Source organism: Rhagoletis zephyria, unplaced genomic scaffold (assembly GCF_001687245.7).
Source record: "Rhagoletis zephyria isolate East Lansing unplaced genomic scaffold, Rhagoletis_zephyria_1.1 Rzeph_scaffold_01297, whole genome shotgun sequence".
Taxonomy (NCBI): Eukaryota; Metazoa; Arthropoda; class Insecta; order Diptera; family Tephritidae; genus Rhagoletis; species Rhagoletis zephyria.
Genome location: NW_016158381.1, coordinates 47827 through 61434, shown reverse-complemented (window position 1 = coordinate 61434; position 13608 = coordinate 47827). Strand labels below are relative to the sequence as shown.

Here is a 13608-nt window from a genome sequence, read left to right as displayed (position 1 = left end):
TAAACCCCCACCAGAAGTGAGAGCGGTGGCTTTGTAAGTGTGAGAATTGCCCCCGACCGCCCCCGGTCCACCCGCGACTAAAAGCATGATTCAATAATACAAGGTTCGATAAACTGACAGTTGTCTCTCTCGCACCGCTCCCTTAGCAGTGGCACCGTGTTGCTTCTTTGCAAATTTACATGGAAACAGTGTAGCTTTCGTGTGAAATAAAAGTATAAGCTTTTGTGCAATGTTTATTTGTATATGAATATGAAGCATATTTAACTGATGAAAACATAAGCCTTGGATGTTTACATCGATCTCATAGTAGTCTTATTTTAATTTTGAGTCATTTTGCAATTTTTATACAGCTAAATAGCATATAAATTACGTAAATCACGTAGATATATCAATATTACGTTCAACATTTCGTTTAAAATGCCAGATTTCCTGCAAATACATTAGAATTTACAAAAGGAATTTCACTACTAATTGCCTACTTTGCGTACTTTTCTACTACCATTTTCGCAACAAGGGATTGCATTCTTGCCCTTTCTCTGTCCTTCGTAAATGCAACCTTTTGTAAGGGAGTGTCAAACCGCAGCTGTCAATAATTATCTAACCTTGTATTATTGAATCATGACTAAAAGGATCTTGCGATCGCACATTTCGTGGTTTTCACCCAGCGCTCTCTGAGCTGACATGAGGCCCATCTACCCAAGAGTGTACCGCAAGTGATCAACGGCACCCCCGGCCGCCCTTTATCCCGTGATAACGTTTCACGGGTTCCTTCCCTGGCCAGCTCGTCAGCCACGTAGTTCCCCTCAATGTCGCTGTGACCCGGAACCCAAATAAGACATTCCTTAACCAAGTTAGAGCGCACCATATATTATAATTAGCTTTCATATATGTACATAGCATAGCACATAATTTTCGCTACCAAAACATCAACGAACAATAAATAAAAAGTAAATAAAGAAACCATAAATGTATTTTCATTGCAGATAATGATTTTAATATTTTTGCACACAAAACACGGACAGTTGTTAAATATTTATATTTATTTTTTTATTACATCGTGACTTTGAATGTATGTATTTGACGATGGGTTTCAAATGTACATACATACATATATAATGTGACCAACTATTTCATAGCTCAAAAAAGTACAAGATCTGAGAACCAAAAATAGGATAAAAATAATGAGAAAATGGGAAAAGTAAAATATACAAAAAGGCTGACAGTGTACCAATTCAACAAATCAATTTTATTAATTAAAAATCAAACTTTATTCAATAACAATTCACCCAAATTCAAAAAACATTAATAAGACTTTAACTGCTTTATAAATAGGACATTTGTACGAATCTGCCATTTTATAAAGGTCTTTTAACCAATTATATTTGTTATGAATATAGGAATATTATAAATAGATTAGAATATTGCCCTGTAAATTTTCGAACTTTATTACACTTCGTATCCGCTGGTTTTTGTTGTTGCTGATTATGAATCTGAAGTCGGTTTTTGGAAATTTAAAATGGCGAATGCAATATGACGGATAGATTTTTCAAAAATTTCAAAATTTTTATGAAATTTGATATCCAAAGGTTCTTTGAGTGGCTGATTACAAAATTGAAAACATTTATCAAAAAATAAAAATGGCGGATCCAATATGGCAGATGGATCCTTATTGGATCCGCCATTTGGAATTTTTGATAAATGATTTCAGTTTTATAATCAGCCACTCAATGAAATTTTGGTTGTCAAACTGCATACAAATTTTTAAAAGTCTATGAAGTTTGAAAAATCACAAAGTAATATTCTTTTGACCGATTCAGCATAGGGTTTTTTAAAGGTTGATTTTCCCCTTAGGAGCGGCAAAATACGGGTGCTTTGTTTTTGCCCATACTTACTTTCCGAAAATGCTTGATCTTTTCATGGGCACAAATTCGTGTCGGTCGGTGTATTCAACGGTGCTTTCTTCATTACTATTGGCGCATTCTTAAAATCACGAAGGGGTATTCCCTTAGCAAATGGTAGCTCAGAGAATTTTTCCTCCTTTCCTTTGGCATGTTGGTTTAAAAAAATTAAACACCTTTTATGTTATTATTATTGCAGGGCAAAAAAGTTGGTTTCAACAATGTTATGGAGCTTTTAATAAAAATTGGAAAAGCAACAAAGTCTAACGGTAGAAGATATCTCCTCATCAGACTTGTTTGGCTAGACTTCAGCCGAGCCTAAGCACACCCCGAAAACCCTTAAACACCTTTTAATTTTTCCTGATTGGAAAACCATTTACTATGAATTTTATCAGCTAGAGAAGTGAAGTGTTTGACAGTCAAAATTTATGTGGTGATCTACGAGTACCTATTTTAGCAGAAATGAATAAGCTTTTAAAATTTTTCGAATCAGCTAAAGAAAACTAAACTTAAAATTAGTACAAAATATTTCAAAGACGAAGATTTTACTGTACTGCGAAGTACGAAGTGCAACGGCCTAAAAATAAGTACTGTTCTTCCGAAAGAAGTACGGTTGGTCACATTATATATACATCCATACATACATACGTACATACATATGTACTTAGAAATATACAAGTGAAAAGTTGAAAGCAACAATACATTTTACAGCTGTATTTGTGTTTGGATTTAATGAGCAGTGGATTTAAATGTTACTTCCTTTCAAAATTTAAAGAAGTGACAGCTAGACTTTTTGTTTGTTATTTATGTTTGTTTTTATCACGTTTTTGGCTTGCTCATCAATTACTTGTTGCTTTTGTTTTTTTTTGTAGGGTACACCCTGTTCACGTTTCCTTTTTTAAAAAGACGAAAAATACTCGTATTAAAACAAAAAAAAAAAACTGTTTTATTGTGTGTCATAACATACTCGAGTACGTATAATAATCACTTTGCATTTTAATTAAAAATTAACGTTGCGTATCGTTGACGTTATACAAGCGTCTGGGAATGGATAAAATAGAATTATTTATGCGAATCTATAGGACTTTTCTATAACTATTTAGCATTTACTTAGATATGAGGTTTGTAAGCTTTCAAATATAAAAAGATAATCAGTCAAATAAACTATTTCCATTTTTAAAACATCCTGTTTTGCCAAAGCTGAGATCAGCCCTAATTTATACGAAATAACCACATCGGAAAAGATTTACGAATATTTCATGCCCGAAAAATATTATAGCTTTGCTTGGTAATATATTTAGGTTCAACAATTTCCATTTCTAGCGAACATAAAAATTCAATTGATGTACTCTAGGCGACAAATGAAAGTGTACACCTTGTTCTAACATAATATTCACAACAAAAATATAGTTCATTCTATAATATAAACCATATAAATCATAGATTCACACTTTATATAAAGTTCACAAAAATTCATAAAAATGTCATCCAAATTTTCAACTTTTTATTGAGAATTTCTAGAAAATTTTTTAGTATGCAGTCTTGTAGGGCATACAATTTTAGTTTATTGAAGTGCAAGTTTCAACCGGCTACAAAATCGCGTTAATTTTTGAGATTTTTTTTTAAGACTGCTTTTGCGTTGTAGATACTATTAGCTACTGTGGTTAAAAACTTAGCATTAAAGCTCTAAACCATAAAACCGAAAAAATATTATGACCTGAATATAAAAATTATTTTTACACAAAAAACAGGCATAATTTTCTCAGAAATAACTCAGGCAAGCATTTTTTTGTATTCAAAATTGCATGAGCGCTACCGCTAAAAATAATAGAAAATTTACATATTAGTTGCAATTAGTATGAAAGACACGCTTGTTTGTTTTTCATAAACCCAATTAAATATACAAATTTGGGCACACTTTTACTACGCACATTTCGAAAAGAATACATACATTAACATAATGAGTCACATGCAGTGCGTATAATAATAATAATAATAATAATAGATTGGCGCTTACACATATGTTAGTGTTTGGCCGAGCTTCTCCTCCGATTTGTGGTGTGCGCCTTGATGTTGTCACACAAAGCGGAGGGACCTACAGTTTTACGCCGACTCCGAACGGCGATTGTATTTTTATGAGAAGCTGTTTTTCATGGCAGAAATACACTCGGAGGTTTGCCATTGCCTGCCGAGGGACGACCGCTGTTAAGAAAAAACCTTTTTTCTATATTTTTTGCGATGTTGCTTTGACCAGGGTTTGAACCCAGGTGCTGATGAGTGAAAGCGCGCACTGCTTACCACTACACCACAGCGGCCGACGCGGCAGTGCGTATAAACAGTATGTAATACGGTGCCGACACAGAGACTAAAGAAATTTCCTCGTAATTTAAAATTTATTATGATGTACGTGAGCCATCATTTTTGAATATAGGGAAGTTTGTTTAGGTGGTTTTTTGGGGCATACAAATTTTTAGTTACATAGCATCTATGTATGTAGTGTAACATCAAACCCCAAAAAAATTTCCAATTTTATATACAAACATATGTACAAGGGACCCATAGAACTCGCAACATAATGTGATTTAAACCGATCTGACCATTGCATCGTTAAATTTTACATTTTTTAGTATTAACGTGTTTAGAACGTTTAACATTGCGAGCGCACTTTGTATTGTTTACAGTTACTTTAAAGTTTCAAGTACATATGTATTTCAAAAGATGGGTTTCGTTGAATGCAGTGTTCAGATTAGGCGATTTAGCGCCAATTTGGTGATTTTTTTCATATTTGCCCGTAAAAATTTAGGAAATTGCCTTGGGCGATTTTGGGCAATTTTTTCCTTGAATTCAATTTTTTGTGCGCTACCATGTAAATTCGTCGAAACACGTACAAAGTAGATTTGGGATTTATGTTGTTACCGATTTATTGCAGCATATCGAACATTTGCCAATATTAAACCGCCATTTGTGACTGCCACTGAATGTGAAATTTACAAATTAATTTGTGAAAATTTATTTATTTTTATTTAACTTTTAGAGTCGAGCGCTTATAAACGGATGGTGCACTTAATAAATTAATATAAGTTATAATAAATTTATTAATTTCGCAGCCCTATTTGAAAATGTTTTAATACAAATATTAAAAAGAAAAAAATGCGTATTTTTAAAGAAAATTGTTTGTACATCACTTTTGTATATGTGATTTGTGTTATTTATATTATATTTGTAAACTGAAGGTATTGTATTCGTTTTTGGTTTAAACGACTATGTTATAGCAAGATCTCATTTTTAAAATAAAATATTTGTTAAGCCGAATTCATGATTTTATTTTAGTAATTGGGTTTTTTTTAACAATCTGGGCACCCTGTTTGAATGATTGTTTACAACTTTCGATACATTAACATAATAAGAGTGCATCGAATTTATTCGACGAAACACCATCAAGGGCCATTGGTATAATGCATTGAAGCGTGGTCGTAGGACTCAGAGAAGAAGGCCAATAAGCTTAATGGATCTTTCAAAGTAAGAAAAAAACTAACACAATTTTTCGCACTTTTAAACAAATGATGGCTTGTTTCTTCGCAACACCAGAACAGTTAATTCTAAGTGCCACACAACCATTTGTTTGGCAACAGTTTTAAACGATAGGAGTAAAAACAACGAACAACGGTTAATGTGAGCTTTTACACACTTCGTCAAAAAAGGATTCTTTCAGTCCCCAAACAATCGAATTGATAGGATTTAGCACCTAATGGGTACCGATTTTCACCGCAAGAAAAAGCACATTCAAACCCCATATTTTTGAGGTACCGACTAGAGACGGGCACGGGACTAAATATTAAATCCCGATCCCGTCCATCCCGAAATTCGATTTTTAAGTCCCGAACCCGCCCATCCCGAGGGTCCTGCGGGTCCCGAAATCTATCTCTAAACCAGTCTACAAACGGACAACAAATTGAAAGGATCGGTTCAGATTTCAACGTTTGTTGCGTGGTTTGCAAACCGATCGAACGTTGACAAAAATGTTCATGTCTTTCAAATTAATTTTAAATAATAATAAGTAATTTTTAAGCAAAAAACAAAACCGACTTCAATTCTCATATAAAAATATTAAAAATATATATATATATATATTTCATCATCCAATGATCGGATCTAAACCAGATTAGTATGGGGCCACCTCTAAGACAAAACCTTTCCGATGCAAAACGAATTATCGAAATCGGTTGACATGGTCTAAAGTTATGCGGTACATACAAAAAAAAAAAAATACTCCGACGAACTGATAACGTCCTCTTTTTTTGGAAGTCGGTTAAAAATAATAGTGAAAGATCTGGTATCTTCCGATTATTTTGTTTTGCTATGCTGTTCGTTTTCTTCTCAATAAAACATTAAAAGTGCATATTTCAAACACCGTTTTTAAGGAAGATTTTGTGAATTTGCGAATTTTGTGAATTTTGTGAATTTTAAATCAGTATCGTGGCTCCCGCGGGTTTCGCTATCCCGCACCCATCTCTAGTACCGACTTCGTTGTGGGAAAAATGATTTACTAATTGATTTGAGCGTGAGCAAAAGTATATAAATCATACTGAAGAATATCTTGAAAATCAATTAGATCATTTTTACTTAAAAAATTTGTTTCCTTCTTAAGTATATTAATGACTTTTTAGTGACACACCTATATAGGGTAAGTTGCGGTTCAAAAAGCTCACGACTTCCGATCTTTACACCAACCGAACTAGTGTGAGAAGGCTCGCCCACCATCAATGCGTTGTGCTCTGAGTTTGAGAACTATAAAATATCCGGACTCTTATTGGGGAAGGTGCCTCTTGTCCGGTTGATGTGCTCGGGAAGACCAAAAAGCTGACACCATATTTCAAAACTAGGAAAAATATTTATTCAAAAATCTAAATATCAAAGACAATAACGCATGCACCGCTAAGTTTATATGATCACAAAAAATACGCACACCTTGAAATACATATATATGTTACATATTTAAAAAGATAGGAGGAATATTGCTAATTTGTTTCAGATTCCTTGTTGTTCCAGAGCGATGTTTTGTAAAAATTTTTTATATTTAGATAAATATTGATAAAATAGCAAATTGAAATAGTTACGCTTTAAAAACGATGTCAATATGAAGAAGAATGAGCCCTGAATTTCATCCGATTCGATAAAATAGATTATGAGATGTAGGGAAACGCAAAAAAAATGTCATTCAAATTTTTATGCCAATAAATAGCAAAATAAAGATAATTGCAATGCTAGCTATATTTTGGAAATCCCTTTCTATGCTCACGAACTAGACATCAACCATTATTAAATTGAGAAACCAAACCCTTTCATTAGTGATCGATTGCACGAATACTGACTCATACTTATTTTTGATTAAATGTTAATGAAGTACAAAATTTTAATTGCAATAAACTGCAGGTATTCACACCACCTTCTTGGTCATTAGGTGATCAGGTATTTTGTTGTAGGAAACTGAATACGAAATAGGCGTATTCAGTTAACATGATAAACGTCAAAAAATTACAAATTTGTATGGAACGTTAGATGAATACATCCTATGTACAAAAATATGTATAACAACGTAAACAAATAACCCCACAAGCAGCAATATGTGCCAATATGCTTAATATGCTTTCCATTTTTTACGTATTCTTGCTTCTGGGTCTAATTTCAAACATTGCGTTTAATCTTCAAAAAACGTAAGCTCTAATTGAGTTGGTGGTTTTAAACTAATCTATGGATTTAGTTTATTATGTCTTGTTAGTATATGATTTTTCGCTTAGAGTTGACTCTAAAGCTGGCGTGACAAAACGCTGTAATGGTATTTAATTTTTATTGTTTGTTTTTCCCATTTATGTTGCATGTCGGGATTTTGTGTATTATGTATTTATGAAAATACCTTGAAAAACATAAAAAGCCGAATAACACAGGACTAAAACAAAAAAATCGATGAATTAAACATTTTTCTTTTAATTTGACCATCATATTGGATTCGCCATTTTGAATTCTGAAAATCTGAATTCAAATTCGAAAACCCCTAACGGGAAGCATAGGGCAACAATAATAAAAATCTATGAACTGTAAACCTATAACTCCATTTCCGTGTGTATATTCTGGGATTTTTCATTTCCTAAGTAAAACGAAAAGTTTATAGTAAGACATAAAAAACATAAAAAATACATACCTATGTATGTATATGTATGTATATCTATATGTTCATATAGCAAAAATACATATGTTCATTTCTGGCATCACTCGCAGTGCACCTTGAGACCGTCAGGTTCTAAACTGTAAATTACAAATTCAACTAAGAGCGGAGTGCTGTGGCTCATCGCCCAACTTACGGAAGCTATTTATTTTCCAACAACGGTGGATGTCCGCGTATGCATGCAAAAAAAATTTTCTAGAATTTAACTGAGTGGAACAACGCTACTTCGGTAGTCGTAATTCTAAAAAGTGCTAAATGCTAAATGGTAAGCCCGGCCTGAAATTTTTAACGCATGTACGTATGTATGTATGTAGACAGTTGAATACGTAACGCATACATTGTAGTTGGTGGAATGGCATTCTTTCGGCTCAAATATTTTCATTGTTTACTAAGCAAATACATACATACATATGTATATATGTAGGTTCATAGATGCGTATGTAAAGGTACGTTAAAACAACACCAATAACAAAAGCCGGTGGCCCAGTTTAAAAAGTTTTGTTTTGTCCCCCTCTTAAAAGTCGGGTCATGGCAGTAAAAATGGTGGAGTAAAAAAAAAATAAAAATAAGAATGCAATACTACGTAGACGAGGTATAGCGATACAAACATATGCACATCCACACATACATATTTGCTTCGTACATTTGTATGTATGTACATATGTGTATGTAAAAAAGTTAAAAAATGCGGAGTTTATTACTCAGCAGGAAATAATAAAAATTAAACAAAGTTAGCCGTAAGCGAATTGTGAGTAGTGAAGAAGCGTAGAAATATCGCGATTCGCGCGATTAGTAAGCTCTGCCGTTCAAGAAGTATGTATGTACATATGTAAGTATTTAAGCCACCAACGGGTGCCTGCCTGGAAGCTGCACCGCTAGAATTCACTGATCTTTTAGCTCTGAAGATATATGTAAGTTTGTATTATCGTACATACATACTTACATACAAACAATTGCAATTAAATTCATTGCAGTCACTTCAGCTGAACTTCAGTAAATCTGGCGAAACTGCCGAGCAACATTCTGGCCAACCCTTTGTAAAAAACTTGTACAGTTACGAGTATAAAAAAAAAAACCATAGATTGAGCTCAGAAATTCTTAAAAACATTCAGATTTATTATCACATACTTCAAATCAGCATTTAAAGTTTTATAAAGAAGAAGGTCATAATCGTAAAAATCTGCGCCTCTTTGCTTACCGTGGCCCCAGTTGAGGTGTTGTTAAAATATATTGTATGTGTTGTTAAAAAAAAACAGTAAAACTACCAAATTTCACCGATTCTTCGAAATGCACTCACATAAAAGTGAAACGAGTTGAGACAAATGCTAATTTTGTACACAAAAAGACGGAGGTTGTGCGACAAATTAAATAATGGAAAAATCAAAAACAAGTTTCCACCAACAAAGGGATACAAATCACGTTATTTTAAAGTCACCTATCTACATACATACATACATGCATATTTATTTTAAAAAGATGAAAGGTCTTTGGAGAAAATAAAAAAGAAGATATAAAAAAAGCTGACAAATGAGTTTTGCATATTAAGGTGGAGCATACCAACCTAGATACATTCAAATGTACTTACATACATATGTAAGTACATACACATGCATGTGCTTGATATATTTGTTTTAGTTATTAACTAACTTAATTGACTAATTTTATTACCCGTTTTTAAATGCATTTTAACTTATTTTCCAATTTTAATTTTATGCACCAGTTACGTTACAGAGAAAGGTTTAAATAGCATTCTAGTTTAAAAGCTGTTTTTTATCAAAATGGATGAATCATTTTCTTATACATATGTTAATATGTAGATATGCATTATACTTAATTATATTTAGTAGAAATATATGCACAAACATATACAGCACACTTGCATAACTAAATAGATAAATAAGTATGTATGTAAATAGGTGTGTCTCGAAGTTTATAAATATTAATTATGGAAACATCGAGCAAAGCATTGATCTAAGGGCAATCCCTTGAAAAACATACATCCCTACATACATACATATGTATGTATGTAAACTTTAATTTAGTTACTTTGCTATATGTACATATGTATATCATTCAATAAGTCGCCATTTAAACAATACCTAGTGTTTCAAAACAATTATAATTAATTAGCGGGCTTGCGATAACTATAGTTTTTTTTTTTTTAAGCACTTATATAATTTCAGTTGTCGATTTGATTCTACCATTTCGAGAAAATATCAGGTGGCCCAATTTCTGGAAATTTTCTTGGCTGATAAACAATTATCACTTCTCAGATATACTGATTGAATTTCAAAACCATGCTGCCACCATTTGATATTCTGATACGAGTAAGTACTTAATGATTCTGCAAACAAATAATTGAACGAAAAAGTCAGTTTATATCGAGAAAGGTGTCATATTTTAGTTGTTTTAAAAATTTCTGTACACATTCGAAAGGGCGGTACTCCTCCTATAATAGTAGTATTTTTTATTTATTTTACAAAACGTTGTGTGACGAGATATACGGATTTATATGAGAAGACTTTTAGAAAATTTCTGAAATTCAGATATCTTATATCGAGCCCTAACCGCCAAAATAACGTAAGCGACATTTTTTTTTTCATTTGGATCAAAAATAATCCAAAAGAATCAGAATTTGTTGCTCTGTGTTAGCGTGTGTTTTAATCATTATTTTTTGTGGAATTAAAAATTTTATTTTATTAGGTTTCTCGAATTTTTAGTAACTTAATATGTATGTATGTATGCGGACTTAAAAATTCAAATTGAATCGCAAAATACGCGAATCACGAATACGCAAAATGAGTATTTGTAATTTGAACACTTATTATTTTATTTGTATTTTTTGCTCAAAGTACATACTTTATTTTAATTGAAATGTATGGCACATCGAGTTTTAAAACCAGAAATGTACTAAAATGTTGCGAGCGAAAAAAAAACGACAAAATAACAAATATGGATGTACATGCTTGCACTTTAATACAGTATCTACCTAAATTGTTCCTCATTCGCTTTAATGCTCTTTTGTACTATAATTATAAACACCGGTGAGATTCACTCTATTAAGTATATTTATGTATCTACTTAGAATTCTTTGCGGCGTTAGAAACTTATTTAACGATTTTTTTAAACAGTAAGTGCAATTAGATTGACTGACAGCTGTGAAGTGGGCAATCCCATCCAAACGGCGCGTTTGAGTTAGAGTGAATAATTGTACATATATATGTATATGTAACTCTAGACAGACTTGGAAAGTGTTATTGCCAATTTAAGAATTAAATATAAAAAAGCTACTGCACTTTTCATAATGCATTTAAATACATATTTACCTATATAATCTTTAAAGCTGCTGCAACTGTGCGCTTTCATTTCAATTGCCTTGCAACGTAATTTCACTTTAAATTGAAATGATGGCTGCTGCATGTATGACCGTTAATTGAGAAATTACTAGAAGTAATAAATCAAATGATGATGTACATTTATACATACTTATGTGGTGTAGGTAAGTGAAGGTATGTATATAAATATGTATATGTGTACCTACATATAGTAAATTTTTAGAAATACATATGATTCACGCATGATAGCCTCATATACATATATGGATGTATGTATATACATATGTACATTAGGGTGCCTCCACAAATCGAGTACTTTTTTAAATAAAATAAATAAGTTTAAAAAAAAAATGTTTTTGCCAAAGTGTACTGTGTACTTGGCCGGTTATCTGGTTAAACATTGTTATTCTGTAGTGCATGTTATTGTTGTAAACTGAATAAAAAAATAGCGAACACTGTTAAGCACTAATTTTATTTATAAAATGCTCGATTTTTAGAGGTATATATTTTCAAATCGGTTCAGTTCACGTAAATCTTAATATTTTTCCGAAATATTTTTGCGCAAGTCTTCAAATGAAATAAATTTTATAAGTTATTATTAAGAGTTGTGTACTCTAATCTAGTACATACATACATATGTATTTAGAAGAGTAGAAATTTTGATTAGAAAAATGCAATTATGATTCTGCTGATGGTCTTACCAATAAACAAGCAAACTAATGTGTAAATCGTTTTATGTAGGTGCTTCAAATATAAATTACGACATACATACATACATACATATGTACATACATACCCATGTACATAGCGCAATATTTATGCATAGACTACATACATATGTACATATATATGTGCGTGGCCTATCTATTTTTTCCAGTGCTGCACACATCTGTGTTGCACATGTTGCCGCTATTGCAATGCACGAAGGTATGCACATACATATGTATTTACGTATTTTTTACATGTAAAATTTCTAAAGTGTACTTACTCTCCATAGTATGGCAACGCCTGTAGATAGCCGAATATGGCTAGTAGTGTTAGCAATAAAACGCTACCTCGCAACATTTTTTGCTTTGTAGTTTCCACCCAAAAGTGAAATGTTACACCAAAATCACTAAAAAAAAAATAATAATAATTAAAAGAAAATCACTAAAAAAATAATAATAATTAAAAGAAAATCACTAAAATATATTTGTGTTTATTTTTTCACGATGAATTGTCTTGCTAGTGGCTTGAAATTGTCACCGACTGCAGTTTTCACGAAGACTTTCAAAATCTTTTTTTGTCTTTTCTTTTACACTACACTTTTAACACTGTCTTCACTATTTAATCACCGTAATTATACGGCAGGAGTTTCTTGCAAAATACTAGTAGGTAACACTCTGTTGAAATGCTTACAAGTCTCTATAAAATTTGTATGTATTTTCTTTTCTTTCTGCAATATGTATGTATGTTGTTTCTCGAATGTTTTGAAATCTATGTTTAGTGTTTCGTCGCTTTATCAGCTTTTTCGTTAGTTTTATATGAGTTGTTCTCTATAGCACCGTTCAATATAAACTGAGCGCACAGAACAACAGTGCCGGTATTTATAAGGTGCGCTTCCCCCTACACATCACCTGCCACTTGAATGGATCGTACTGTATGCATGTAGTAGTTGGCTGAGTGATCGCTTAGTTGATCGGCTGTCTCGCTGGCAGGCTTGCTATTATACGTTGTTGGTTTATCGAGTACGTTCGTTTGTTGATGACTTACTGGCTGCTGGCAAATCTTCATGCGGCGGCTGAGGTCTGGTCCGGCGTGACCTGGCTGCCTTTTGCTTGTTTTCGTTGACTGCCTGGATGAATAGCGGCTGCGGCAGCTAATGCGTTGCGGCTTTGTATGAATTAGAGATGGGCCCGGGACTAAATATTCAATCCCGATCCCGCCCATCACGACATTCAATTTTTAGGACACGGACCTGCCCATCCCGTCTTTTTTAGATTTGTACCGCGGGTTGCATGGGTTCTCATATCTATCACTATGGTTCTCAAACAAATTTTGAATAACATATATATGTACATATACATATATGTATGCACTCAAATATATATTTACCGAATATTCTACTTTCGGCATACTGAGAGATCTGGCGGGTTTTATCGGGAAATTCGGG

At 32.8% G+C, this 13608-nt stretch overlaps 1 protein-coding gene across 2 annotated transcripts in view; it reads right to left on the bottom strand.

Moving 5' to 3' along the window:
• Window positions 1-13033, bottom strand: part of mfas (midline fasciclin) — a 31731-nt gene extending 18698 nt beyond the window's left edge. For both annotated transcript variants that reach the window (XM_017616913.1, XM_017616914.1), the window contains exons 1-2: window positions 12855-13033; window positions 12445-12570 (exon numbers count right to left, since the gene is read on the bottom strand). In XM_017616913.1, the coding sequence (XP_017472402.1) occupies window positions 12445-12521 (77 nt within the window). In that variant the 5' untranslated portion in view covers window positions 12522-12570; window positions 12855-13033. The remainder of the gene's footprint in view (window positions 1-12444; window positions 12571-12854) is intronic.
• Between the last annotated feature and the right edge of the window lie 575 nt (window positions 13034-13608).